Source organism: Apus apus, chromosome 4, assembly GCF_020740795.1.
Source record: "Apus apus isolate bApuApu2 chromosome 4, bApuApu2.pri.cur, whole genome shotgun sequence".
In the NCBI taxonomy this organism is placed as follows: domain Eukaryota; kingdom Metazoa; phylum Chordata; class Aves; order Apodiformes; family Apodidae; genus Apus; species Apus apus.
Window position 1 is genome coordinate 12,406,403 of NC_067285.1, and position 27,801 is coordinate 12,434,203.

Sequence of the window (27,801 nt, forward strand, 5' to 3'; positions counted from 1 at the left end):
GCAACTATCTTCTGGTGTTCCTTGTGAAGGTGACAGATGGATGCTTTACTAGATCCTGTTTCACTACTGCCTACACATGGCCTCTCCTGTATCCTTATTAACTTTTTGTAGCTCTTGCAAGATTTATTTTTTTTTTACTGCTTTTAATAGTTCAATGAAATATGGCTAGTCTTATACTGGATTAGAAATACTAGTAGAAAAAGTAAAGTAATTCTTCAGTTTTCCAAGATGGCTGAAAGCAGCTGAGAATCATATTTAGAATTTAACTCTCAGCCCAAATCTTGCTCTTGTCCTGCTCCTGCTGATGGGATCTTAGAGTCCATTTTAGAAATAATATCATGATATCTAACGTCTGCTGCAGTAGCAGCCATGTGACAGACCCACAGGCTATGTCCCAGCGTGCAAGGAACTGTGGCACTGTTACTCCACTGCTCACAGCTTCAGGTCCTGCCCAACATCTGAGTAAGGTTAGTGAAGCTTGGCTCATTATCAAATAAATTGCTACCTTTAGCAAGATAATGATCTTAAGCCTTCTGCAGTGAAGCAATACTCAAACAATGAATCGTACTGGAATTGTCAAGATATGTGCTTCTAGCTTTCCCTCCTCATTCAAACTGCTGAAATGCATCAAAAAAACCTAATACAAATCAAATTAATGGGTCTTGCTTTGACTTTTCCATTTACATGTATCACATTGTTATCATGATTTTATACCATCTTAGGGGGCACAGAAAGTGGATCCTGAATGGGATGGTGGATGTGTAATACAATCTGTTGGGATGTGAGCCTTCCTTTGAAAAATATTCAGACCTTTTCCCTGTTCACCTACCAGTATCCCAGAGAGATTTTGCAGATGAAAGTAAAACACAGTCACTGTAACCTATAGCCATTTGTATTGTCCAATATGTGCATATATATGTGCATGTATATATACACACATGGTTAGAATCAGTAATTACTACCTTGTCAGGTTTTATGCAGGTGATATTTAATAGACATTTTCCTTTGGCTTAGGTGATGAATATCTGTGATCTTGAAGAAAAATCTGTGTTTTCTTCTGCTTCTGTGAAGTTCCCAGTGGAAATAAAGACAGACTGAGTCCCACAGCACAGAAGCAGAGAGATTCTGGTACTGCTCTTGCTAGGTATGATTTTCATGGATTATGGCATAATGAGAAAGGAATGTACTTAAAACACCGAGATTGCCAATAAACCTAAATAAACTTGATTCCAACGGTAAGGAAATACACGCACATTTATGAACACAAACCCTTTGAATAACATTAAAACTGAACTTAATTCAACAAGCGCTTCAGGAAATTCAAAGAATGCTCTGACTTAGCAGCCCCCGTTATCTCTCCCAAGCTAGATGGCTTCAGCGCAAAACTGCGCCACCACATTTGCCTGGTGCCCTCTTGATATTGCAAAATCTGAGTGCAAGATGACACCCCTCTCACACGCCGTCCATGTCTCTCCCTGCAGCACATGTCCACCACCTGAGCTTAAAAAAAAAAAAAGAATCAAAGCAGCAGTGGTGGCAAATGTGCAACGTACCGGTGGTAATATACAGCAGTTGTGTGGAAAGAGGAAGGGTGCAATAAAGGTGTCTGTAGTTCCCGTGAATTGGATAGATGTTGCTTAAACCTTAACTTCTTTATAGAAGTGTTAGCTGTTAAGCAAACTTTTTTTCTCTGCTAGGTCTTTAAGAAGATTGTCTTTAACTGTAGAACGAGGGCAGTGTTGGAAAACACTTTTAATATCTCTTACAGTGGCCTTTATCATTGATTGAGTTAACCCTGCTGTGCCCCCACCCCTACAAGGAAACTTGCCACTTCTCCACCTCGAAAGGATGTTGAGCAGATCCTCAAGTTTTACGTGCGCCAGCTCTCAACAGGAAAATGGTTCAGCGTCCCTGGAATCTGCTCCTCGGCGTTGATAAGAACTACAAGTGAGGTTACGTGTTTCAGCTGCTTTCCTGCCTCTCAGGCACGACCACCAGGAGGTCAGAATACATCCGAGAAGTAAAGTGAGCGCATTTCCTCTCCATCCCCCGTGCCCTCAGTACGAAACCATCCGGGAAGCTCATGGGGGAGCCAGGAGGGAGCTCAGACAGCAAACTGCAGCCTGCCGGGGGATGGCTCGGCTCCTAGGGCTGGAGGGGAGGGTTTGAAGGAGGAGAGAGAGAAAGAAAGAAACAAACAAAATAGACAAAAGCAAACCCGCTCCGGCCAGGCTGGGCGGGCTCGCCTGCACCTCGCCGAGCGGAGCCGCCGCCCCGGCAGCCTGCGCGGAGCTCCGCGGGAGCGGCGGCCCCGCCGCGCTCCGACCCGCCCCGGTGAGTCCCGTCCGGGGCTGCGCGGACCCCGAGCGCTCGGGGCGGGGGGGGGACGTCCCGCTGCCCCGCGGGAAGGGCTCTGCCCGTGTTTGCCGCGGCGGGTTTGGGGAGCAGCGCCGCAGGACTGGGTGCGGCGGGCCCGGTGTCTGCCTTCAACAGGTCGCGCTGCTGAGACTATCGCCGCTTTCTGTTCGCGGAGAAACTTTGGCGTTTTGTGCTGGCTTCGTGTGTGAGCGGCTCGACTCGGTAGGTATGAGGGCACCGGGCTGGATCAGGCCCCTGAGGCAGATAGCTGTGCCCACCAGAGTTTCTACAGATCTTTTCAGCTTTCCTCTGCGGGCAGCCGAGGCAGGAGCCATGTGCGGGGAGCAGAAGTCAGCGTGATTTCGGGGTTTCCCTCAGCGGAGGAGGACTGGCTGCAGCCTCCTTCAGTGGAGCCATGGGGAACCTTCACGGGATTGAGTGAGGCTGAACGGAGACCCTGCAGCTGCCTCCCTTTGCCAACAGCCCGAGGGGTCCTTACTCCAGTGGTGGTCTCTGGTGTGTGCAGTCCATGCAAAATGCATCGTTGAGCTTTGCTGCGTGTTCAGTATTAGGTGGCTTGAGCTTAGCTTGTTACAAAGCTTTTTGGCTGTTCTTCTGCGATACAGTACGTCTCTCTGATGGGTACAGAGAAGGAGTAGTGTTCCTGGTAGAGGTGCTGTTCATGTGTGTGGGCATCTCATTGAAGATGGCCAATAGGTATTTGTAACTCTTTGCATCTTCAGCTTCACAATCTCTCACTGAAGTAATTATCTTGTGAACTGCCATATTAAATTCCTTCAGGAAAATAGGACATGTTCCTATTGGTTTCTGTTATGTGGTCAGGTAATGTGAGCTCCTGCAGTGTCTTCTAAGCAAACATTGCTATTATTGTGTATTTAATGAGTCCTATAGGCCTAAACCATACCCAGCACATCTTCAGGCATGAGAGTTTGGACTGAGCTGCCAGTCAAGGACCTGAGCTGCCCAGCAGTCAGCACTTGGACAGGACAGCAGCTGTAGTGTAGCATGAGGTTTTTTGAGTTTGCTTTGATGGTGATAAATATGCTCTTCTGCAGCTCTGTCTGAAGTGGTTTTGTCTACCTTCCTAGACATTTGCTTTTAAAACCTGTTGGTCCCCAGTTTTCCATAATATACATGAAAGTGGTTCCGTCAACCCTTGAGGAAAAGCAGAGCATGGAAATTAGGAATGGGAACGTAAAGCCTTCTCTTCAACCTTGTTTTCAGCACTACAGAGACATCACACTGCTTCCACGTGGGAAATACATGTATTAAGTGTGATTGCCAGAGATATGGAGAGAGGTGGATTGATTTGCCGAGGGTCAGAGAGCCGATGTCAGTACTGGGATCAGTCCTGAGGGCTTCTTGGCTCCCAGCTGGTTGATGATACTTTTTTTTGCGTTACTTGGGTGAAGAGAACGCAGTGATGTATGTTTCTGTCTGCAAGTTCTTTACAGCTCCTAGTTCTCTACAGCTGATAGATAAAGTAAGACCACTGGTATAACACCCAGAGTGTTAGGACAACTTTTAACCTCATATATGCCAGGACAATTCCAGAATGTTTTTTCTTTGACTGCAGGGGTTCAAGCCAATGCAACAGAGAGAAATTTAGTCCAGCACTTATAAATAATAAATAACCAAATATACAACAAATTACTCTAAGGCCTAATCTGTGGGTATTGAGTAACTCACAGCATTTCACCTGATCCTCACTAAAGCAGTCAAAAGGAGTGAGCTGTGTATGTAAAGGTGTTGTACCTGTTTCTCAAGAACTCCCCACCTAACTGTCTTCCTTGTTTTGTTGCTAGGAGCATTATAGTGTACTAAGAACAGCCTTATTTTTTGTCTTTTTTTTTTTCTTTTTCTCCCTGAAAGTCGAAGTAAATAGCCCTTGTCAGGTACTGGGAGACTTGGCTTTTCCTCAGTGATTGTTTCAGACCATCTGATGACTAGAGCCACCAAAGCTGCATGTCCTGCTCCCTTTTTGGTTTTTTGTTGGTTCTCTCCATGGCAATAAGGGTTCCCATGTGCCTATGCTGTGCAGTGATCTCAGAGGGATGCCAGTGCTTGTGATCCTCCTTACGTGGCAATGAGTAACAGGGAGAGGGAGTCTGACCCACAGAAACCTAACACTGGTGTTCCATGAGCTGATCTAAGTAAGTTCTGAGTTGGGGTTTTTTTTTAAGCAAAACCTGTATGTTTTTCATAAGGACAATTTTAGGCTGGCTTTTGTGAGTGTCTGCCTGCTAACTGTTTTTTCAGTATCTTGGAGCTCACCTGCCAATAAATGAATGCAGGTAGTGCAATATCAGGAAATGCACTTAGTGAATTGTATTGTGGCATACTTTTTTTTTCCCTTCTTTTTTTTGTGTTGTTTTTTTTTTTCCAATAGCTTAAATCAGTTTCCTGAGTGCAATGGGTACACAACAAAAGGAGTGGTTTGTTTTTCTAGTTACATTGCTTTCCTCTTCCACATTTGCATCCCCTCTAAAACAACTGTCCTTGCAAAATTTAACCTAAATTCAGCTTCTGTCAATGAGGTGAACATTAAGAAGCTGTTGTTCTGGGAAGCACTGATAAAGTGTATGAAAAAGTCATATGAAAAGTCTGCATGAGTCTCCCTGCTGTCCTGTTCTTTTATGTCCTGTCTTGCACACTCTGCTCTGCAGAATTGCAATTGCAATCTATAGCAATGGTGCAACAGAGAAGGTGGCTGAAAAAAAACTGCTGGCTTGTTCTCTCAGATCCCCTTGAAAATGGGCTGTTGGGTGGGCCAGCTCTTTCTCTCCCAAATGTTGTTATAATCCGTTTATACTGGGAAAAAAGCAGGTTTGCTGCCAGGCAGCATACTTTCCATCAGCACATGTAATTGCTGGGTGGTGGAGAGAGGTAGAGACTCTGGTTTTCAGGCTGGAGGGAGAGAGCATAGCCAGGGTGTGTGCTGCACGGCATTGCCATGTGCCTGACCAAGAATTCCAGGTTTTGCAGGGATGTGGGCTCAGCTGTGTAAACAAACCTGTCCATTCACTCCTCAGCATGGTCAATAGGAAGGGGGGCAGGTAGCCAAGCTTCAAGCAGCTTGAGGAACAGAGCAGGACCAGGGGTGCAGCTGCAACAGGGCTCTTTATTTTTAGCCTATTTTGATACCCACACACAGCACACAGGCCATGTGAAGTTGACTGAGGCAACCTTGACTCTGCTGCACACAAGCCTGCCTTGGAGCTCTGCTCTTCTGGCCAGTGGTTCAGCAAAGCAAACAGGTTTTGCTCCCGTGACCTGAAGGCCAGACTAGCTGCTGAGGTTCACTGGAGGAGGTGTGGGTTTGACTTCTGGTGTGGAGAGGAGTCTCTTGTGTAGGGCTGACCCACAACAAACACTTTGCAGTGCTGTTTGGACTACCTCCAAGGGAGCGAGAGAAGGTTTGTGCCAGCATACAAGGATGAAGCGCAGATGCACCCACTGCTGAGAGGGACCTTCTTGTAGTGACCTCTAGACCACCCCTAAGGTTCAGTCAGGGTCTCTCCAACATCTATACACATATAGTAGAGGGAGACCTTGACTTAAACTCTTTTTTTTGAAATTTAAAGATTATTTTAACAAGTGAGAGTGTGTAAGTCCTGTAGCAGCAGTTCCTGCATAGCACTTCATAGCTCCTTTCCTCCAAGCAAAGCATCTGTTCTGTACCTAAGTGTCCCTGAGCCACCATGAGACCAGGCATTGCAGGCCCTGAGGACTAACAAACATTCAGCACCTGAAAGGAGCCCATAAGAAGGCCGGAGAAGACCTGTTCATGACAGTATGTAACAAAAGAAAAAGGGGTAATGGTTTCAAGCTAGAAAAGAGTAGATTTAGGTTGGACATTAGGAAAAAGTTCTTTAATATGAGGGTGGTGGATCACTGGAATGGGTTGCCTAGAGAGGTGGTGGAGGCCCCATTCCTGGAGACATTCAAGGTCAGGCTTGACGGGGCTCTGAGCAACCTGCTCTAGTGTGAGATGTCCCTGCTTATTGTAGGGGGGCTGGACTAGGTGATGTTTAGAGGTCCCTTCCAACCCAAGACATTCTGTGATTCCATAATTCCATTATTCCATGAATCCATGATTCTGTGACTCTGTGATTCTATGATTGTGTGATCCACTGGGAAATTACAGTGTGGATCCAGCCCTTTTGGGATTGGTGTTTCTTACTCCTGTGCTGCTATTGGTAGTGTCATGGTGCTGCCTGAGCAGAGGCAGAAGCAGCCCTGCAGGCTGCAAAGTGCTGAGAGGTCAGGGCAGAGCCTGTTTGCCCAATTTGGCCTCTTAGTTGAAGACAGAAAGAGAAATGAAACTGTACACACAGTCCAGTCAGGGCAGGTACGTGAGAGGAGGAGGGTTAAGCCATCCCCGGGTTCAGGACAGCAGGGTCTCGTCAACCTAATACTGAGCCCTTAAAGGACCCAGCTCAGCCCACAGAAGGACTAATTCATTATTTGATCAGGCTTTGGATCAAGACAGTCAGAGGGTTTGAAGTGGTGATAGCGGCTGGTAATGAGCGTGGTGGATTCCTGCTCCCCCTCCCACTTGTGCACAGCTGGGTAAGGTCTCTTTTATCTGCCGTCAGCCAGCTTGTTTGGCCCATCCTCTCCTCTTTCTGCTTGGAGGACTTGACTTTGTTTCCTGTTTCATCTAAAATTTCTTAACTTCTCTCTCCTAAAATACGGTAGCTTATCTTTTGCGGCTGTGTTTCACATCTTCCTGTATGCCCATAGACCTGTTTCCTGCATTTTCTGTTTCTCACACTAGCTTTCTAAACCCAGCTCCCCAAGCAAGTGTTTCTACCTTGCAAGCTGCTTACAGCAGCTGGATGCCTTTTCCGAGACAAAGCAATCCCAAACAAAACTGTACTAGCCCTTGCATTTACATAGCTGCTATTTTGACCCTAATCCATTTTAAAAGGAAAGGGCTGGTGAGTGAGGATGGAGTCAGAGGAGGGAGGTCCTCGCTTCCCTCTGTGTCTTTGACACTGACAGACCCACGGTGTGATTTGCATGCTTTCCCATGGGAGAAGCAGTGTTTTAACTCTTCCTGATCACTTCAAAGCTGATTATTTCTGGTCTCTTGAGCTATTGTGATCATTTTTATTAGGTAAGGGGGTGAGATTCTTTTTTAATCAATCCCTAATTTAGATAACTGCATTATGAACCCTTTTTCTGCCTGAACTTCCTCATTTGTTCTGTTTGTGTTTTGCAGACTTCCTGGCTGTGCTTCAGTGGTGGGTGACTGAATACAGTCTTCTCTGCATCACAGTGATAGTAGTAATGTGAAGTTTAATGAGAATCTGCAAAGTTGTGTAGCAGGTAAGTGGTTTGAGGGTCATTCTTCCTTCTAGATTCAATGTGATTTTAAAAAGCTACTTGATGGGCTCGCACTAGGAGACTTCAAGCCTTGCAGCAGAAATGCCGGAAGGAAAGTGGTGTGGCTCATATTTTAGTAACCATTCCCAGAAGCAAGGTTCAGGCAGCACTTGCAAAGCAAAAGCAGCAGTACTGTGAAGGTTTAATTTGAAAATGGCTTCAGTTTAGAAGATCAGTGTTCAAAGCCTCTCTCTTTTGGTATTTGGTATAAAATTGCTTTTATCTGATTGCTTAGTACAGTTGGGGTCTAGTCAGAGAATGATAGCAAAAGGGAACCAACAGGTCCAGTCTTTGCTGCATTTTCTGCTATGCAGGAGATCTTCCCAGAGGTACCTTACCCAGACTGGGAAAGCACTGGATCTCCCCCCCACCTTCTAGGTATAAGAGGGAGAGCAAAGGCCTGGAAGTGCCTGGACAACCTCTTGGTGAGCAGGGATGACAGCAGAGGCAGCCAGATTGAAGGGAAATAGTGGCTTTTACAAGCCAGCAATGTGTAGGGTTTTCACGTTTGTATGGAAACCCCTGAAAAACCCACTGAGAGCAGAACTGTGGGATGAAACCCAGACGTCTGGCAGTGCTGATCTGTGAATATGTGACAGAAGGCTCTGTTGGTAGCAGTGGTGGAAAGGGAAGAGCTGGAGCTGATGGCAAAGGAAGCCACCAGAGCAGCAGTCCTGCCTGCCACAATGTCTTGCTTACAGCTCTGAGTACCTGTTACTTTATGTACTCCACATGATTTTTTTCTTACTTATTCTGGACCTGTGTCTGTGTTGGGTGGTGTCTGTCCGTTTCCTCCCATCCCAGTCAGTTCACACGGCTGCTTAGCTCTAGCAAAACTCAGCTCGCAGCATTCCCTGGCATGCTCCTCCAGCCAGCCCTGATCAAAGCTGTGAGAGTTGGCCCATTGCCATCCTCCTGTATGTAAATGAAGCTCTTTTTGCTTTCCCCTCACCATCTTTCATTATTATCCTTCTTCCAGAGGCAGGTTTTTCGGGCTGATCTAGCACATTATTCATATCAGTAATATTTGCCTCAAGGCAGAGGCTTTTTCAGCATTTACAGGGAAAATATCTGATGCACCCCCTGCCATGCATATGGCTTGGAAAAACCAAGCATGGTATTGGCACAGATGAGGACCATTGAGGCCAACTGTTGCAAAATTTAAACCCTGTTAGGCACAGTCTCCAATTCATATGATTATTTCAGTTGCCTGGCAAAGGAAAACATACTGTTCCTTTGCTTTCAAAACCAGAAGGAGGAGCACGTAGAGGGGGTTCTTGTGCCTGAGCAGAAAAGTCACATTAGCTTTGAGATGTCAGGTGAGCCACCTGTGTAACCAACTACATCTTTCTCTGGGTTGCCGCAAGGGATGGTGGGTGCCATCAGTTGAAAAGAGTTTGTGGTCAAACCCAAATGAAAACAATAAGAATCGACTTCAGAGTGCCTTGCTTTCCGTTCTTCCAAATTGCAGAGGATCTGGTGATGGTTGGGTAGCACCTGATGAGGAGTGGGAGCAAACAGTTCCCACACTGCCTGCAGGGAGTGAAGTAGCTCCTTAAGACAAGATACGGCTTGTATGTGCCAGAATCCCAGGAGGGCTTACCTCTTGTTTTGGAGAAAGCACATGCAGTGCTAAGGAGACTTTCCTTCAGACAGAAGGAGTTAAGTAGTAGTCTAGACTGCCTTGGGAAGCAGAGATGGAGATTTGCTGGAAGCTTTTCAGAACAAAGTAGGCAAAGACTTGCCAGAAACCATCCAGGCACAATGTAGGCCATGCATGTAGGCAGAGGGGGGAAACGGTATTGCTTTTTCAGACTTCTTTTTTTCCATATTTTTAAAGCTCTTAGAGAATCTTAATACATACTAGAAATGGAGCTTAAAATGTGACACTTGATGTTCACAGTATAGTGCTTCCCAGAGGGTTTTGTGCATTTGTGTGTATCTGAACCCAAATGCTTAGATCCTAAGCTTTTTCCTCCTGATTCAGGTACCTGACTGCCACTGCTTTCAGATGAAAGTGATTTTCTAAAAAAATCAATGGAGATTTAGCCTTGGGACCATTGGAAATGTGAGAGAAAACACTTGGATTTTCTGCAGCACTGGCACTTCTGCACTGCACTGCAGATTGCAACCATTCATTATAACTGAAGAAGACCCTTAGCTGTTTCTCCCAGGTTAGTAGGGGAAAGGATGAGATGGGTATCTGCACCTTGGGTAGCTAGAATCCATCAGCTGACCCTCCCTGCTGTAACACACAGTGACATAAATTATCTGTGAAAGTGGGTGACTTAAGGACATAGAGCTCTCCTGTGGTCCTACCTAGCAAGCTGGCTGTGCTCAGTCTAAGTATCACAGCCATGCTCTTTTGCAGACAAAGTCAAAGACAGTCTGAAGGTGACATCCATCCTACCTCCCTGTTGAGCCATAGCTGCTTCATGCTTTTGGAATGAGTGCAGGGTTATGATCTCAAGCTGTGAAGGAGTTACAGGAAGAAATGCCAACTGAGAGGGATGTGTTTCCATTGTAAGTCATCCACAACATGTGCTCTCAGCTCAGCCTTGTGTTTGCTGCCAGTCCTGGACACTTTCAGTCTCCCATGTGGAGCTGGAAGCTGTCTTTGCTCCTTGCTAAGCTAAGCTTCTTGCCTGCTGCATCAGAGAGGATTTTTGTGCCTATGAGCAGGGGCCTCACAGCTATGACTCACAGTTCCCATTACGTTATAGCTTAGCCTTTAAGTGTGCAGAGAGGCTGTCCCTTGGCTTTCAAACAAAGCCTTCCTTTGTTGTGCTCACATTAGAGAGGAAGCAAGCGTATGTGTTCACCCCACACATCCCAAATGAAAACCACGTGGCTTCATAGCTGCAACATGTGTGTTTGGTACTTTTGCTACAGCAGTGCATGTTACATCACTCTTACCCCATTAAGTCTTTTCAGAGCTTTCCTTCCCAGCATCCAGTTTAGAAGCTCTTCAGGGAAAGAAAATGTTTTCTTTTTTTGGTAATCAGAGGGGACTGAGCAAAGAGCGCATGAAAATTATTAAATATGGTTTCATGTGGCAATAGGTTGGTCTCTGAGTCACTCCCTTGAGTGAAAATGGCTCTGAGTTGGTGGCCACATTTGCTGAAATGATGAGCTTAATGGAAATAATGTACAGGGGCAGTTTGTTTTCTTGTATGGTTTTCCCTTTTTCTTCTGACTTTTATTTATTCAAACTCATTTTGAAAAGCAGCGCTAGCCAGCAGTACTCTGCAGCCAACATACTTGTGTGCATGCGTGTCTCTTGGCAGATTTTAGGTTTATGACTAGCGAGCCAAGACTGGACTTACTGCTTCCCAAAGCATTTGTGTTGTTTCTCCTGTTCTTTTCTCAAGTATCAGGTAATGAAGAGGGCCTGATTCTTCTTGCAGATGCTGGCGTGCAATGCGGAGTGCCTCTGCTCAGATCAGGGAGTCACTCTAGTGAGAGTCAAGGAGAGGGGGCATTGCAGCGAAAGTGCTCTTTATTGCTGTCTCCTCCTTCCACACTCTCTCCCCATCCCTGCAGGGGCTTCACAGTCTGTGGGTTGTTGGTTTTTTTACTTTATTTTAGGAACCATATTGTGTTTTATAAAAATGCTGGGATTTCACGCAATAGAATAAAGCATTTCTTTTCATTTCTGTGGTGTCATTTTGTCTACAATAGCCAGCTTTTAAATAGTGTTCCTCCCCAACTGTTTGAATACAAACAGCTGTGACTAGTTAGCAAAACAATAGTCCAATATCACACAAACATCCAATCCCATCCAGTGTTTTTGAGACTTGTTTAAGCAGATACTTGGGCCTGCAGGTCTCCTGACATAGAAGTGAGACTTTGTCAGTGAATCAAGACTGTGATGGAGTAAAAGATCTCAGATCAACCAAATTCTCAGCATGCAATGACATGCTGTGTTTATTTTTGCTGTGTTTTTGTTCAGTGTCTCAGTGAAGAAGTGTCTGGCAACTACTGTGCTTTCTACTGTCTGTAATATATAAGTGCTCATTGTTACATGACTGAGACTTCATAGTTTCACATGTAAAACATAATAATTCTGTGAGTCACATCTGAGCTGTGCCAGTATCCTCATGTGCTCTTCTTAGATGTGCTCTTCTTAGATGTGCTGGAGTGGTGTATCCCTGCTGGGAAATCAACTTTCTGATAATGTTTCCTTCAACCCTTCTAGCATTAGTTTCAATGGATGCACAATATACAGTTAGGTTGTATGTGTAGCAGTGTAGGACAATATGCTGACCTTTGTATGAGGAGAGTCGAGTAACCACTGCCTGATTTAACAACACTGGGTATGATTTTTCTCCACCTTGTTGAGAATTAAGGGGAAAAAAAAGAAGGCAGATTTAAACAAAAGCCTTGGCAATTGAAGCCTTTTCATATTCTCAGCACCTTTCCCTGAGGTGACTGCCAGATGGGACCAGTAAGCCATGGCTGCCTGCATGTGTGGGCGGAAGTCGTGTAGCTGAGAGGGTGACAGCCAGAGTGGGCCCCAGCGTGAGAACCAGGTGGAGGCCAGAGAGCATCTGCATGGTGACATTGCTCCATGCATTGTGGTTGACACTATAAGGCTTTCGGTAAAGCAGCAGGGGGTTGTGTCTGTCTGTGCTGATGAAGGATTGTGCAAGGGAACGACCAGCTATTGCCTGGGCTCCCATCACGTTGGGCTAGAGGGGGAGGGAGCTGGTGAGGTTGGTTAGCCAACCTTGTTTTTATTTCTTGGTGTGTGTCTTTTCTCCTCCTAAAAAAACCCCCAAAATAACCCAAAAGCCAAAAAAACATCCACTGAAGTTCAGTCTATTCCAATTGTTTTCCTCACAATTAACTGACAAAATTTACTTGGCTTAGAAAGCCAAGCTGTTCCTGGCCAAGATCCTACCACAACAGCTCAGTACGTGGGTGGGGGCCATAGGCACACTTCCTACCTTTCCCCTCCTGCCTCCCTTGCAGCCAGCACTATGTTCCAATTTGTAAAACCCCTTCTTGGCCATAGCAGGCGGAGCCTGAGGCACTGCACAGGCTGCCCATGTGCTGGTTGCTGAGAGAGGTGAGCTGGCTTGCACAGTCAGAAAGTGAAAAAACACATGGGCGGGATCCTGAGTCACAGGATCAGTGAGCTTACACAGTCAGCTTTGTCTCCTGGTGTCCATGGGCACCCCATCTTGGGTCCAACCTTACAGTGAGTAAACAGTGAGTGCTTTGGGGGAATGGCATAGTTCTGCATTTATTTAGTTATTACAGCTGTCTTTGGTGATGGCTGTCAGCTTCTGGGACAAGAAGAGGGGGCCAGAATCATGTTCTGGTTGGTGGCTTGGTACCTGTATGCACTGAGAAATAGTGACTTAGAAATATCCAGGTAAATCCCCCACTTGCTGATAAAACTGAATGTCTAAAAGTGCCACATCTCTTTGGGTTTTGGAAAAGAGCCCTAGAAGGCTCTGGCCTTTTGAACCAGAAAGAAAACTTTGTACTGTCTAGATTGAGGCAGGAGGAGAGCAGCTCTGAACTTCTACCCACAGCGGCCTTTGGAAAGTTGGAGATTCAAACGGCAGCAAGGGAGAGTTAATGAGGCATGAGAAAAAGCTTCCTGATGGCAAAGGTAGTGAATGAGTGGAAGACATGAGAGAACATCCCTGCCCTTCCCATGGCAAGTCAAGCACTCCTCTGCTTGGAGAGATGCTGGCAAAATCACTCCTTGCTTGGACCTGTGGCTGCACAGTAGTGTCTGCCTCCAGAGCAATGTCAGTGCGGCTCACAGGCTTATCCACCCCAAATCTGCCTGTTTCTGGGAAGGGAGGGATGCCTAGTCCTGTACACAGGATGAGCATCAGCATTTCCTTGGAAACACATATCTGGTGACCCCAGGAGGAAAGTACTGCTTCTGAAAGTCCACAGCTGACCTGTTGGGCAGGATGTCCGACTCGGGCTGTGTCACTGACCCTGTTGGCACTGCAGCAGGCCTGGGACAGGATGTCCATGGATGTTACAAAAGGCTAATGTTTTCAATCAAATGGCAAAACAGTTGCCAGGCAAGTGGCCTTGTCCAACTGCTGTCCTACAGCCAAACAGCTATTCTGGGGTGGGGCTTCCAGGCATGTTTTGGAAGGCAGTTGCTCTGCCATACCTGTCTTGTGTAGTCCTGAGCAGGCCTGCTGGCTTTTTCTGGTTTTAAACACGGTTGTGGTACCAGTCTCAATATCCAGGGAGCCAAAGACAGCCCAATCCTACCAGTAAGTGCTGAACCAACTGCTATTTGTGCTGGCGACTGGAAATTGGTACTTTATCTGTAGCACTGATTCAATGCTCAGAAAGACAAGTCAAGAGCATGAGTTAGAGCTGCTGTGATTGGCACTGTTTTGTCCCAGTCAGGAGCTCATCACACCAACGTCCTGCATGCAAGTTTAACTCATTGGGGCTGAAAGAACAGCACAAGTTGGTGCCACTCAGGCTCTGTATTGCATTTTTGTGGCTCTTAATTTTCCTGACTGTGCTGTGTGTGCTGCAGCTGTTTTGTCAAGAGATGGGAGAGCAGGAGCCTCTCCTGGCTGCCCCATGATCTCTGGGTGGGCTATGCAGGATGATCTCACAGTTGATGGTGAAGCGGGAAGTGGAGGAGTCTTTGTGGTTCTGTATGGGCCTGGAGACATGTTTTCACTACAGCAGTTAGTGGTCTTCATCCTGGAGGGTTGAAATCAGCTGAGGATCTTCATCTGAGCATCTGGGCTCTTGCTGCCTGTGCCAGGTGAAAGGTAGGCAGGCTCACATGTGCTAATGGGTAGTCATTAGGGTGGGAAGGGTTGACTGGTGCAATAAACACTTAGTCACTCTGGGATGTGTTCAGTACGTGGGCACTGCGTGTTCGCCTTGGCTTTAAGGGCCCTCCAGCTCCATTGAGGGTCCAGTGCCTTGTCAGCCCCACCTGATGTCACAGCCCCACCTTGCTGACTCAGGTGAACATGGAAACTCTTGTTTTGAGATGCACTGCTTCAGCATGATATCCTCTAGGAGCTGGCTTAGCTGGTAGCATCAATCACACCAGGATGCTGGGTAACCCTCAGACCCCAAAAAATGTGCTGCTGACCTGATTTGTTTCTGGTCTTAAATTCTTCACCAACACAGGACTGCTTCCCTGCCTACCCCAGAAAATACTTCTTCAGTAAAAATGGTCTCAAGACCAAGACAGGCTTGAGTGAAGTCCTGCCAAATCAAATTCCTCAAGTCCTGTGAAAGCCCAGGTAAAATATGGAGAGCAGAGCATTGACCTGAAAGCAGCCAAGCAATGAGGGCAGGAACCTCAGGGGCTGGGAAGGAGACCAAAGCTTAGATCACCGTTACTACCTCCTGAATTTGGAGGACAGCCTTCAACATAAGTTGTACTCGGTTTTTAATGGCAAAGACCAGTATGGTATCTTTGCCACAGTACCACACTCTTTGGTGGTACCTTTGTCTTTTTCCAAGAACATCCATCCAGCATGTGTCTGTTCATGAGCTCACACACATAGCAGCTGGAAGGAAAACTGCCCTCACCAACTGTCTTGAGGCAGCAAAGGCCTTTTGATTGCTCTGGGGAGATGATGGAAAAACAGCATCATGGTATGGGGTTGACTTAAGCGAAATACATAATTCCAAGTTTTTGGTGGGAACAATAATACTGACATACACCTCTGCAATTCCCATTTTTCTATCACTGTGCATGTTTCCTACAATTCAGAGTTTGTAATCCCCCAGTTAAAGGAAATGTCATTTCTTTCTACTGCAGCTGGACATACCTCTGAATACCTGAAAATGTGGTAATGGTATTTACAGATTGGAGAAGGACATAGTGTATTACAAAGGGCTTTCAGCAAACTTCTTGTCTTGATTAGGTCTCCATAAATGCAGAAGAAGCTGTTTCACCCTATATACTCAACAGCCAAAAGGCAATTTGTTTTCTGTTAGAGCAAGGGGAGGAATCATGGAACTCCCAGAAGCTCATCCATGAGGGAGTATGGCTGGGTTGGGCCTGAAACCCCTGGGCTTGATTCACATCTTCCCAGTAGGAAAGTCCCAAATGTAGGTTAGTGGCTGGTTTGGGCTATTAATCTCTCCAGTCAAAACAAACAGTGGAGTCCTTTCCAGACCTCAAGGACCCTCTGAAAAAGAGTCTCAGAAATTGTATTTGTTCCTATTGAAGTTCTGGTTTCAGAAACTTGGCAGCTTTCAATGAAAAAAGCTCCCAAACAGCTGTAGTTTCTATCATTTCTTCGAATTGCTTCTTTTCTTGCAGCCTACCAAAGCAAAACACAATGTGGCAGCCACCTATTCACTGCCTTTTGTGTCAGCCAAATCGCAGGAAGCAATTGAGTGTGTTGTAAATGATGTCTTGGCGTGTTCCAGTGCATTACTGAACTGCATTCAGTGGCTTGACTTAGGTTTTTCTAATTTAAGAATCAAAGCTTCAGCTCACTCCTATCTGGTTTATTACTGAACACAAGCCAGAGTGTGTTTTGCTTCCTATGATTCAAAATTTAAGAGAGTAAAAAGGTGGAAAAATATAGCTGTATGAGAAACTCTTGAGGAAAGAAAGGAACTGTTAAGGAAAAGGAAATACCATCTGTGTCTTCAGAGAAGATGGAGGGTTATCTGGGCTCAAAGCACATGAGAAGTCCACAGAGGCAAGTTGCAAGCTGCCATTTAAATCTATTTCTTTTTCTTTGCCAGACTGAGCAGAAGACAAAAGGGTCTGAAACTGCTGTGGAAAAGGGTGTGAGGAAGGCTTGGGAACATGAGAAGTTGAGCACATTTTAGCTGGAAGCGATGGGACATTGTTACAGCTTTGAGCATCGTCAGCTCTACTACAAACTTTGCAGCCCATGCAGGGAAATGCAGTGAAATCCTCTATAGCAGGGTGGCTGGTGGAACAGGGAGAGCACACAATGCCACAGGGCAGTGGCTGTCCCAAGTCGGCCCACATGAACACCAGATGGGCTCTGTGATGCTCTGAGGTGAGGAGGAGGTCTTAAAGGCAGAAGCTGAGAATAGTACAGGTAATTCAGAGAGTTACTGCAGAGATACTAGCACAGCAAGTGCTGGATTGCAGAACTCAGCACCAGTACTTTGGCTGCATTTGTGCTGGTGAGGAGTTGCAATTCTGCCTTTGCTCCAGTTTTGAGGGGCTGAGCATGGCTAGTGAGTCAGGTCTCACCTGAGGGACCATTTTCCAGCCCATTTCCTTTCCAGCCTTTGATGTGGCTGACACTGCTCAAATGTGGCAAAGGGGAGTAGTTTTTTCCAGCAGCCGTTCTGGGGCGAGCCTCTCTGGGCATACATTTATGTTTTTTATGACACATATGCAGGAAGATTTCAGCCAGCTCTCACTGTCCCCAAGCAGAGGGTGCTCTCCAGCCACCACTTGACCTTAGGCAAGCCACTGCCTGACAGTGCAAAGGCTTTACACACCTGTGAGCTTCATGCACTGCTTCCCTTTCCTTGCCACACGCTGCCTGTTGCTGTGCTCTAGGCAGGCGGGTGAACCAAACATTACTGAATTGTGCAGCAAAGAGCTTTCTTACCAGCTTAGTGCGAGAGTTGGCCTCCTTCTGCACATGGCTTCATGTCACCAGCCTGAACTGCATGGTAGCAATGTCATCTTTCCTCTACCCTTCTTGGGACTCCCTGCATCATCCAGGACCTGCTGTGGAGCTGATCGGGATCCTTCAACCAGGAAGGCCACGTCAGGCTTGAAAGGATGAGGCCTAACTTGCCTGGGAGCGAAGGGTGGAGAGCTGCAGGTGCTCTTGGTGTAGCTTTGAACATACCAAGGGCTGCAGGATGCAGCTGATCATTGTTTCTAATTGTGCAGCAGAGTGATCAGCTGCTTTTATCTCCCTGAGCCCTCACTCCCTAGCTGGAAAGTGGGATGATGCCTGCCCCCTCACTTCCCAGGGTTGTTCAGAGCTGCCATTAACCTTAAAATCGGTCAAGCACGCAGTCACTGAAGCAGTGAGTGCCACAGAAAAGCCCAGAAGGAAACTAATTGTGGTGCCAGAGGCAGGTTTGAACAAGCAGCATCATGTGCTGGGCAGTGAGAGACATGGAGCTTTGCATGGAGATGCTGGGGCTCCATGTACTTGATTGCTTCCGGCCCTCCCTCGCCTGGGTTGCTTTCCTTGGCCTCACTGCTCCTTTCCCTGCTTTGTGCCTGTGGGAGCACAAGAGGTGGGGTCTGTGCTCTCTCACCCCAGGAACACCCCAGCCTGAGGAGCAGGCAGGCTTGGCTGCTCATGGATGTGGCCTGCCTGTGATGTGGTGAGGACAATGCACCCCCCTTCAGGGGGGTCTTTGGAGCCCTGGGACTGCCAGAGGATCAGCAGAAGGTAGTTAGATGTAAGCTTGTTACCAAGCCTGGACATTGTCTGTGCTTTGAATGGGATAAAAACTGGCAGGAACAGAAATTCCCTTTGGGAACTTGCTGTTTAAAAACTCATGAGTACTTTTTTTTTTTTTTTTCTCATGCTTGAAATGTTGCTGAAAGGGATGAAATAGATGAAACAATTAAGTTTCTCTTTCATAGGCTCCAGCTTGGAAACATTTGGACTCTCTCCCTCTTCCCCACACAAAAGTTGTCTCAGCCAGAGCAGGCATAAATATTTTTATCAGACTTAAACTGCTTGGGCTGAAGTTAAAAGCAAGGGAAAAGAGCAGCTTTTGTTATGGGGAAGGCTGAACTGCTCTAGCATGCAGTGCTACTGGTTTCACCTGTATTATTTAATCTTTCCACATTAACCAGGAAGGCTGTCTCTGATGAGATGTGGGAATGCTCTGCCCATACCACCCTTGCTGCTGTCAAGGCTAGGCTCCACTGATCTTGGTCACTGAGCATGATTAACCTTTGAGCCTTAAATAGGGTAATGTTTGGCTTCATTTTCTCGTGTGAATAGTTGCAGTAGCAAAAGGGCAGTTTTGACCAGGAAAAACTTCCTCTGTTCAGGCTGAAAACAGACATGTCTCTTACTAATTTGTGTGACCTGAAGATGTTGTCACTTCCACTTTTCATCGTCACTCTCTTCTAGAGGTTTATGTCTGTAGAGTTTGTTGGGGGAAAAGGTGGTGGCATGCTTCCTAACCTGATCCTGCAAAATCAGGTGGGGTGGCCTAGACTGTCAGTGTGACTCAGAATTAATTCAGCTGAGCTAGCCAGTGATGAATTTGGGGATGTCTGGCCTAATCCTTTCTGCTAGCAGAGCTTTGGGACAGGTAAACTATGTAAGCAGTGTGCCCCTGGGCAGCTGGGCATGGCAGAGTCTTGAAGGGTACCAGGAGACCTTAAGGAAGGCTGACTTCTTTCAGCCTTATATATCTTATTTATCTAAGAATTAATCCAGTAACAGTAAAACATCTCATCTGCAAGGACTGAGGTCTAGCAGGGCAGGGCAGCAACGTCATCCTCGTCAAGACTGCAAGAGGAGGCACCTGGCCCTTGGCCATGTTATTTTTAAGCTTGGAAGGTACACATGGCCTGCAAGAGCACAGCACTAAGGAAAGGAACTCGCCAGTGCTTCCTGCCCTGCCCTGGCAAACTGATAAAGCCCTTTGCAATGTACAGCGACCCCAGTTTATTTTTAAAATGTGGCCAGGCAGGGAGCTCACAGAACAACTGGAACACCCAGCTTTGGGCATTAATTCAGCTTTAATTAATTGCCTGATGAATTAAACAGTTAATGTAAATCTTAAAAGGACAAGAAAGGCCAACAAACCATCTGCAGAGCAGTGTCTGTGTAAGGGCATGCATCTATGCATGACATGGGATCTAAAAAAAGGGTAGTTAGTACATGTTACACAGGGAGGGGCTTAGTGTTACCCTGAGCACCATGTGAACTTTCTTTCTGCTTGGACAATGTATCTCAATTCCCTTGTTATTCCAGTCCCAGCCCTCTTGTAAGCAGAGATAACTGCATGCAGAAGGATACAGTTCCCATGTACAGTAAGTGCTCACATCATGGAAGTCTAGGGTCCTGCAATTGAAAGCCAACTGTTTGTTGTGAAGTAACCATAACAAGGCCCACTGGGATGGTTCTGTCTTTATTGCATGGCCTGTGGAGGCATAAATGAGATTGCCAGAGATGTTTGCCTTCTTGCCCAGACACTGGTACAGCAGGGTTGCTGTGGTACCAAAACAGGCCAGGAAGGAGCTATTGAAGGGGGAGAAAATTGCAGCCCTTGGCTCCTGGTGAAGTCACAGAGCCTCACCATTGCTTGGCTCTCATTCCCACAGCAGGATGAATTGGTTTGTTAGGAATGAGATTACCCTTTCTGGTTGGATTCATTAGGTATTTTATGGATAGACTTTATTTCTGTAACAAAAAGCCTTTTCTCTCAAACATACTTTTGAGGCATTAAAGGAGCTGCGTTGAAATGTCCCAGCTGGAAGAAATACCCCTGCTTGTCTGTCTTGTCCTTCTGATCTCTCTGCTAGGACTGAAGAGTAATGTTGCTAGAAAGAGGGACTGGTGAGCTTGCCACGTCTCAGCAGTTGGTGACAACCTCAGATCATCCTGCCCTGAGGAGATCATCCTGCCACCCCAGAGGAAACAGTCCAGGCTTTACTCTGAGCATCCTCTGGCCCAGACCTTTGGGAGGCCTTGGCAGGGCCAGACAGGTGCCCCAACAATGAGACCATGTCCCAGAAAGCTGGGAATTGCATGCTTTATCAAGAGCCCATGGCACGGAAAGCTTTATTAAGTGTGAGGTCTGAGCAGTAGAGCCAATAACCACACAAAGCAATTCCAAAACACCATAGCAGTCTTGGTCATGCCAAGGGTCTGTGCAGTGGGTGACATGTGGGACTGCTGCTGGCACAGGGCTGTCTGCAGCAAGCACAGTGACACCAAGACCCAGGGTGTGTCCTCACAGCCACGCTGAGGTCACTTCAAATAGGAGTGAGCTGGCTGCAAGCACAACTGTTAAAGGGGTGCTTGGCTTAGATCAAAGCCATGGTGTTTACTAGTGTCTCCCACAGATTAATAGTGAAGTAAGCACCAAAAATAAACAACCTGATGCTTCTGAAACCACTGGGTTAAAGGAAACACTTTCCAGTTTAGCAGTCTTTCTAATCTTTCAGCCTCTAATGTCTGTTTAGAAGCACAAAACCATGCAGGCTTGTTCCCACCCAAGTAAACATAACCAACACTGGCAGTAAAGATTGTTCTAATCCAAGCAGGCAGTGTGGATCCCCAGACAGACTTAATGTGGAAGGTGGCCAGGCCAGCCCTGTCTGTATTGCCACATCTGTGAGGGAAAGCAGTGATCATCTCTAGCCCTGCTGTCTTACATCTGAAGAGGTCCTGCCTGCTTCTTTCCCTCTCTGTCCTGAGAAATTTAAAGGAGGGAGGAAAAACATGCCCTCCCACACTGCCCCAACAGCATCACAGTGGGTTGGCAGTAGCAAGTACCTTCACAGTTCTGTTCTTCAAAGTTAATTTGATGAGAGGACACTTCCCTTGCTATCTGCTAATAAAGTCTTTTTGGGAAGCTTGGTTGATAACTTGCAGAAACAGGCATGTCTCAGGAGCTTCTAGACTCAAGCAGTTTTTTCAGGGCTAGAAAGGATTCCAAAGCTTTTATTCAAGTGGGGAGTTTCTTTCATTTTTCTTCTTGAGAGAATGTACTCTGAAGTGTGGGTCATTCTGCCTTTCTTTCTTTTCCAGGGAAGGAACTGCCATGCCCATGGGAATCTTCCGAGTGTGCCTAGTGGTGATTACAGCTATTGTCAACCAACCGCTCCTCTTCCCTGAAGAGAATGTCACTGTCCCTGAGAGTACGGAAGAAATCATCCAGAAGATGAAGGAGCGGGAGGAGAGCCTTCGGCTGGAGCTGTTGCGCTTGGAACAGGAACTCACAGACCAGGAAGCCGCACAGAAGGCTCTGGAAAAGGCTGCAGAGGTAGTGGAGGAAAGCAAAGAGGAAAAGGTCCGATGGGATATGTGGACTGCCCTTTCCATGGTCATCTTTCTGCTGATTGAGCTCTGGAGGCAGGATTTCCAGGAAGGGAATTGGCAGGACACAGGAGGGGAAGAGGATGACATGGCTGTGCTGGGGAAAGCATTTAAAGGAGTGGTCTTCCCTGACAAGGCTGTCTTGGCCAGCTTCTATGAGAAGCGCATCCTGGGTACCACTGGAGACATGGCCAGGATGCGGGAGATGGTGGAAGGCTTTGCGGATGACCTGCTGGAGGCCTTGAGGAGTGTTTGTAACCGGGATGCTGACATGGAAGTGGAGGACTGCATGGGTGTGGGGAGCATGTACGAGAATTGGAGAGTGCGTAAACCTTTTGTCTGTGATCTGATCGTGCCCTTTGCCCCCCCAGAGCCATACTGTTTCCGGTCCCAGACCTGGTGCTCTGGTGACTCTTTTCCCCCAGATGAACAAGGTTATGGAACTATCAAGGTATGCAGGGCAGATGAGGATGTGACAGGTTGCATCTGTGACAAGACTAAATTAGGGGAAGATATGCTGTGCCTCCTCCATAGCCAAGCCAGTACTACCAGGCCCAGCAGTGAGATGGAAGACCTCCTGTGCTTCAAAAATACTCAATATCTGGATGCTGACCAAGTTATGAAGTGGTTCCAGATTGCAGTTACCAAGGCCTGGAACAGAATCTCCCACAAATATGAGTTTGACCTTTCCTTCAGCCTCCTGGACTCACCAGGAGCCCTGAAGATTAAATTTAGGTCAGGGAAATCAATTGCCTTCAACCTCACCCCTGTGGTGCAGTACGAGAACTCTGATGTTTACTTCATCTCTCATTTCCCTCGGAGCAGCCTGGCAGGAGATGTCCCCTCCAGCACTCACTGGTTTCTCACCTTCGCAGTGTATGAGAGGAGGTTCATCCAGCTGGTCTCCAAAACGCTGCCTGCTAATGCATGCCATGTTAGCTGCCTTCAGATCCTCTCCTTTCTCCATGGGAAGCAGTGCAGCCTCACAGGTCCAAGCGGGCTCACCAACTACCACCTGAAGACAGTGATGATGCATCTCCTACAGGCACGTGCCGGTCAGGACTGGGCCCCAGAAAAGTTGGAGGCCCGTTTACAGGACATGCTGAAACTCCTGGAGAAATGTTTGCATGAGAAGAAGCTCTATCACTTCTTCATTGGCAATGGAAGGGTACCAGCAGAGCTGGGCTTCCCCATCATATTCCAGAGGGCTGAGCCTCTCAACCTTTTCCGTCCCTTTGTGCTACGGAGGGACATTTACAGAAAGACAGTGGACACGTTTCACGAGATGCTCAGGAACATGTCTGCACTGATAAATGAGTACACAGTGCACATTCCCCTTGCACACACCAATGGGATCCATAAGGAATCCCTTTAACCAAAGCCAGCAGGGAGAGACTTGTTCCTCTAAGCACAAGTCCAGAGGGCAGCTTTCTGAAGTGTCCTGGAATCAACTGACTTAACCAGTACAGCTTCTTGTCTGCAGCTGAACTGGTCCTGGGCCATGGTTTCTGCAGTAAGGGCTAGGGCGAGGATAGGGAGAAACTGGAAGATGTGGTATTAAAGTAAGTTTCTGCTCCACCAGTGTGCTGGCTCGTTTTCTGCAGCTAAGAATATATTTTCCTTTTGTGCCTCAGTCACGCTACAGTGGTGGTGAGCAACAAATATGACTAATTTATTCAGATGCCTGCAATGCAAATGGTGGTGGTGGCCAAATACTTAATTTCCTTTGGGAAATATCTTTGGGGAGATAAGACGAGGGTGGAGGAGTCAGACACAGGATCTTGGGATTGCAGGAGCCCGTCTGCTTGCAGACAGCAGGAGCTCTGCAACTGATGGGAAGCACAACGTAAGATTTGGTGATGATGTGGGGAGGAGGGTCATGCACAAGGTCTGAACTGGATGGAGATCCTTAAAACAACCACAGCTCTTTAATTTAAAGGTAATTGTACTTATTTAAAAAAAGCCTTTGTGCTAAGACTTGCAGCAATAGATGAAATAGTTAAGTAGACTAAATAGTCCTTCAAAGACACCCCTGCACCCTGCACATTTCTTTTCCCTGGGAAGGATGTAGCAGAGCAGACAGTACGGTCTATGTCTTCAGACCATTTCATTCAAGACTTCCCATTTTCTTCATGGTAATGTGGCTAGTGGGTTATATTCCTGGCCACTGTCCACGGATAAATGGACAGGAACCTTTTTAACCTTAGATAAAAGAAAAACAATTATTAGGTTATGGCATTTTTGTTTCTTTGTTTCTTTCCTTACATTGGGGCAGCAAGGCTGAGAACAGCCAAGAGAGAAAGGACTGCTACAGGTTTTGCTTCTATAAAGAAGCAGTTCTCCAAAATTATCCTGTAATGAAGTCAATCTCAGCAGTCTGGTAGCAGGAGGGAACAATCCCTCCAAATGAGAGTGTGACTTTCACAGCATGGTTTTAATGAGGCCAAGGCCAGCACAACAGCTATGGAGGAGGGGATGAAAGATAGACTGCTGCTCTCATGAGGCACCAAGGAGCTGCTGCAAGCAGACCATAATTTGCTGATCTGGGAGTCTGATGGCAAATGACAGCCTCTGCAGTCTTTCAATCCAGGGGAGAATCTCAAGGAATGTGCTAAAAAAATACAGTGCATAAATGGAGGTGCCTGAACTCCCTCAGGAAGCAGCATGTTAGTGCCATGCCAGTGGGCTGCCCAGCCCTGGCAAGGTGGCTTTGTTGGAGGAGAAGGCTCAGTAGCTCCTTACCCTCCTTCATTTGCTTCATGCAGAATCCAAGCTAGGGCCTCAGTGCAGATCTGCTTTGTGCTGGTCCCAGAAGCCTGGCCTCCAGTGCTAAGGGCCCTTTCCTACCATTTTCTTACACTGGGATTTCCTACAATGTTTTATATTAGGGCTTCTCTGAGTCCCATTTACAAAAGGGTCATTGTTCTGGGTGGTGAGATTCATCAGGGATATTACCATGACTACACAGATCCCTTTTTATCAATCTTCTCCATCACATAAATCAGAGAGAAGATTTAATCCTATATCACTACTAGGGACAACATACACATAAGGCTTATTCTCCAGCCTGTTGATAAGCAATGGTAAAAAACACTTTACCACTGCCTTGGTATCTGCTCTTGTCTGTCCCTCCACCACTGAGGGACTTTGCATGCACAAAAGCAGAGAAAGCTGTGACTCCCATTTCCACATCTGGTTTATAAGAAAGCACATGTGGGGACAGGGAACTCTTTGCTCAAGTTGCTGCTCACCTTGGCTTTTATCATCATAGCTACGGGGTGGTTAAGTAGTATTTCTGAGAAGAAAGTAAGGGCTAAGAAGCCAAATGGCAGAGAAAAGGTGGGTAATGCCAGTAGGAAGAAGTCTTGGATCATCAGTGCTTGCTTCACACCCTTTGTGACGAGTGCCTGGGAGACTGCCAGGACTGGCAGAGCAACAGGGCAGGACTAATTGCAAATGCTAATGAGTGCTGTAAGCCCCTGGCTTTCATTAGCAAAACCAAGCAAGCCTTCCACAATAGGAAAGAGGAGCAATCTCAGGGGACACTGCAAGCAGGTAGTGACAAGCAGAGGTACAGGGAGGGTGAGTGTGTACTGGAGCCTGGAGGCTACATTGGAAGTTGTAAGTTGTTTGCAAACCCAAGCAATTTGCCATTTTTACCTGCCCAGATTTACTGCACAGTGCCTGTAGCAGATCCAGTTTTGCATGGGCAGGCAGGTCATGCTGAAGCAGTTGTGGTCAGAGTTGCTTCTAAATGTATTCCTAGCCCAGCCAGAGAGAAAGAAAAACTTCTCTGATGTTTCCTGTCAGGAGTCTAAATTTAGCCTGTCCAAAGAACAGAAACAAATTTGCGACCCAAGTCTCTAAGGAAATGACATTCAGGGTTGAAAAATAACTTATATAAGGTTGAGCAGGGGGAGGATGAGAAGAAAAGGCTGTTGAACAGAGTAAGGTAACTCCCCTGTTAAAATGTCAGAACGCCAGTAATGCCAGTCCTACAACCTTGTAAGCATGTCTAAACTCATCTTTACAGAGCTCCAAGCACTGCTGCTCAGACTCAAAGGAAACCTAAACTGATAAGTGGATTGAATCTTTTGGGGTTTTCTGTTTTCTGCATTTGTGTGCCTGTTCTCTCTTAAGCCCAAACTGACCTTGAAGTGTTCCCATGGGGTTTTGTTGAACCCAAACTGGAGCTGAACCAAGAAATTTATGGATTTGATTCCCCTGAAAGCAAATTGCTTGGCTTAATTTTCCTACATGGAATGTGTTCCTTTTGCCCTGAGCACCTTTTAAGAGATACGTTCTGTAAATTTAGGCAATAAGGGAACCCACTCACACCTATCCAGGGGCAGAAGTGTTCTGTGATCACTAAGCCTCAGGGCAGAGATCTTTGTAAGCCATGTACCAGTGAACATACCAGAGGTATATACTTGTCCCACCAGAGGAGATGTAGATACACAGTATTTCTCTGAATCAGACCTCTGTAGTAGTACAAGGAGGCCATGATGTGAAACACATCATTCCTTGGACCACCTTTTCTCTCCTGCATTAGATCTTTGCCCACCAAGTACTAGTCCTGTCAGTGAAAGGCCACACTCACATTTAATAAAAAAGATTTAGATGATAGTTCAGTTCCAACAGCTGCCAGCCAGTAAAAATGTCTGAAGACATTTTAGTGGTGCCCATGTTTAGTTCTGCCTTGATTGAAGCCTGGCTGGGCATTCTTAGGAAGTAACTTAAAGGGTGAGGGTGGGGTTTTGTGGTTTAAAATGAATAAAGTTATTTTAAAAGAAAACATAAGTAATAAACACAGAACATCCCTTTGGTAATGCCTGGATCTACATGAGAGAGCCTAAGGATGAGTAAGCTTTCTGTCCCAACCCCTTTCTTGCATTTCAGTACTGGTCTTGCTGTTCACTAACCAGGTGAATTTAATAGATGAACTGTTGCCTCCTGCTGGTTTCCAGCTACTCCCTCCATCCTCAACTTGTGGTTTTAATATTTTATTACAGGCTGTATCAAAACAATGGAATTAGTGGTGTCTTGATAGCAGCCGCTGATGTACACCACCACCTCAGGAGCCATCTGCCTTTAGAAAGTGTCTTAGTCTAAGGTTATTATTGCTGTTCAGGAGCTATGTCTTCTAAGGGGAGTTCTTGGGAGTTCACTCTTTAGTATGTGGCAACCACAGAGTATGGCTTCTCTCTCTGTAGGTTGCTGTGTATACAGGTCTTCTGGGGGTATAAAGATGTATTTCAGGAAAGGGATCCAAAACTTTATCCAGTATTCAAGCAGCAGGGTTTGGTCCTTGTTCACCAGATGTTTTTAATGCAAAGCCTTTGCAACATTTTCTCTGTGGTGAAAAAAGGAGACCTTACTGACCTTTAGCAGCTCATCTGCTGGTCATTGAGGGGTTAGTTCTCACAGAATCCTACATAAATAGCTTTATTTATTACTTGTCTGGGGGTTTGTGTGTAACATGTTAGCTCAGAAGCAAAACTGTAGTATGAATATCAACCTTGGCCATGAAGCCAAGATGGGCAATAAATAAGGTCTTCCTTGATTGACAATGCTGTACTGAAACCGCTGCTTCTATAGCAGGACACTGTTGAATTTGTATAGATCTTCTCATGCAGCTTGATTTATAATAAAGAAAGTCCTGTACAAAATCTAAAGAAGTATGATGCCTGTCTTGTTTCTAGTTCCCTCAAAAATGTTTCTGAGAGAGCAGAAGTTTGGAGTAGGGATATGCCCAGTGTGACCCCAGCACAGTGAGCCCAGCAGCAAGAACCCCTGTGATTTCTGACTACCTGTAGAAATTATTCCAGAATACAATGCAATGCAAATGTAAAGTGGAAGAGCTATTCCAGAATAATGCCAGGGATGTCAGACTTCCTTAGTATATGAACCCACAGGAATGATGATTATTCTGCAGATCTCTGCTCTAACGAGGCCCTTTTGTAGCAAGTCCCAAATACTGCTTGTAGATGTAGCTCTTGGTGGCTGAACCAGAAATCATCTGAATTTCCAGTTC

General features: G+C 46.4%; 1 protein-coding gene across 3 annotated transcripts; it reads left to right on the forward strand.

The window, feature by feature from the left end:
• The first annotated feature begins 2,069 nt into the window (after positions 1-2,069).
• Positions 2,070-27,445, forward strand: ITPRIP (inositol 1,4,5-trisphosphate receptor interacting protein). Of its 3 annotated transcripts, none has more exons than XM_051619351.1 (3): positions 2,070-2,580; positions 7,607-7,713; positions 21,480-27,445. In XM_051619351.1, the coding sequence occupies exon 3, from the start codon at positions 21,493-21,495 to the stop codon at positions 23,140-23,142; it is 1,650 nt and encodes a 549-aa protein (XP_051475311.1). In that variant the 5' UTR covers positions 2,070-2,580; positions 7,607-7,713; positions 21,480-21,492; the 3' UTR covers positions 23,143-27,445. The 3 variants fall into 3 exon arrangements, with proteins under 3 accessions (XP_051475311.1, XP_051475310.1, XP_051475312.1); XM_051619350.1 differs by having other exon boundaries at positions 2,070-2,334; XM_051619352.1 differs by lacking the exon at positions 2,070-2,580 and adding an exon at positions 6,894-6,951.
• Positions 27,446-27,801: the final 356 nt, after the last annotated feature.

Coding starts and splice junctions, on each gene's coding strand:
- ITPRIP (XM_051619351.1), top strand. CDS start 21,493: ATGCCCATGGGAATCTTCCGAGTGTGCCTAGTGGTGATTACAGCTATT.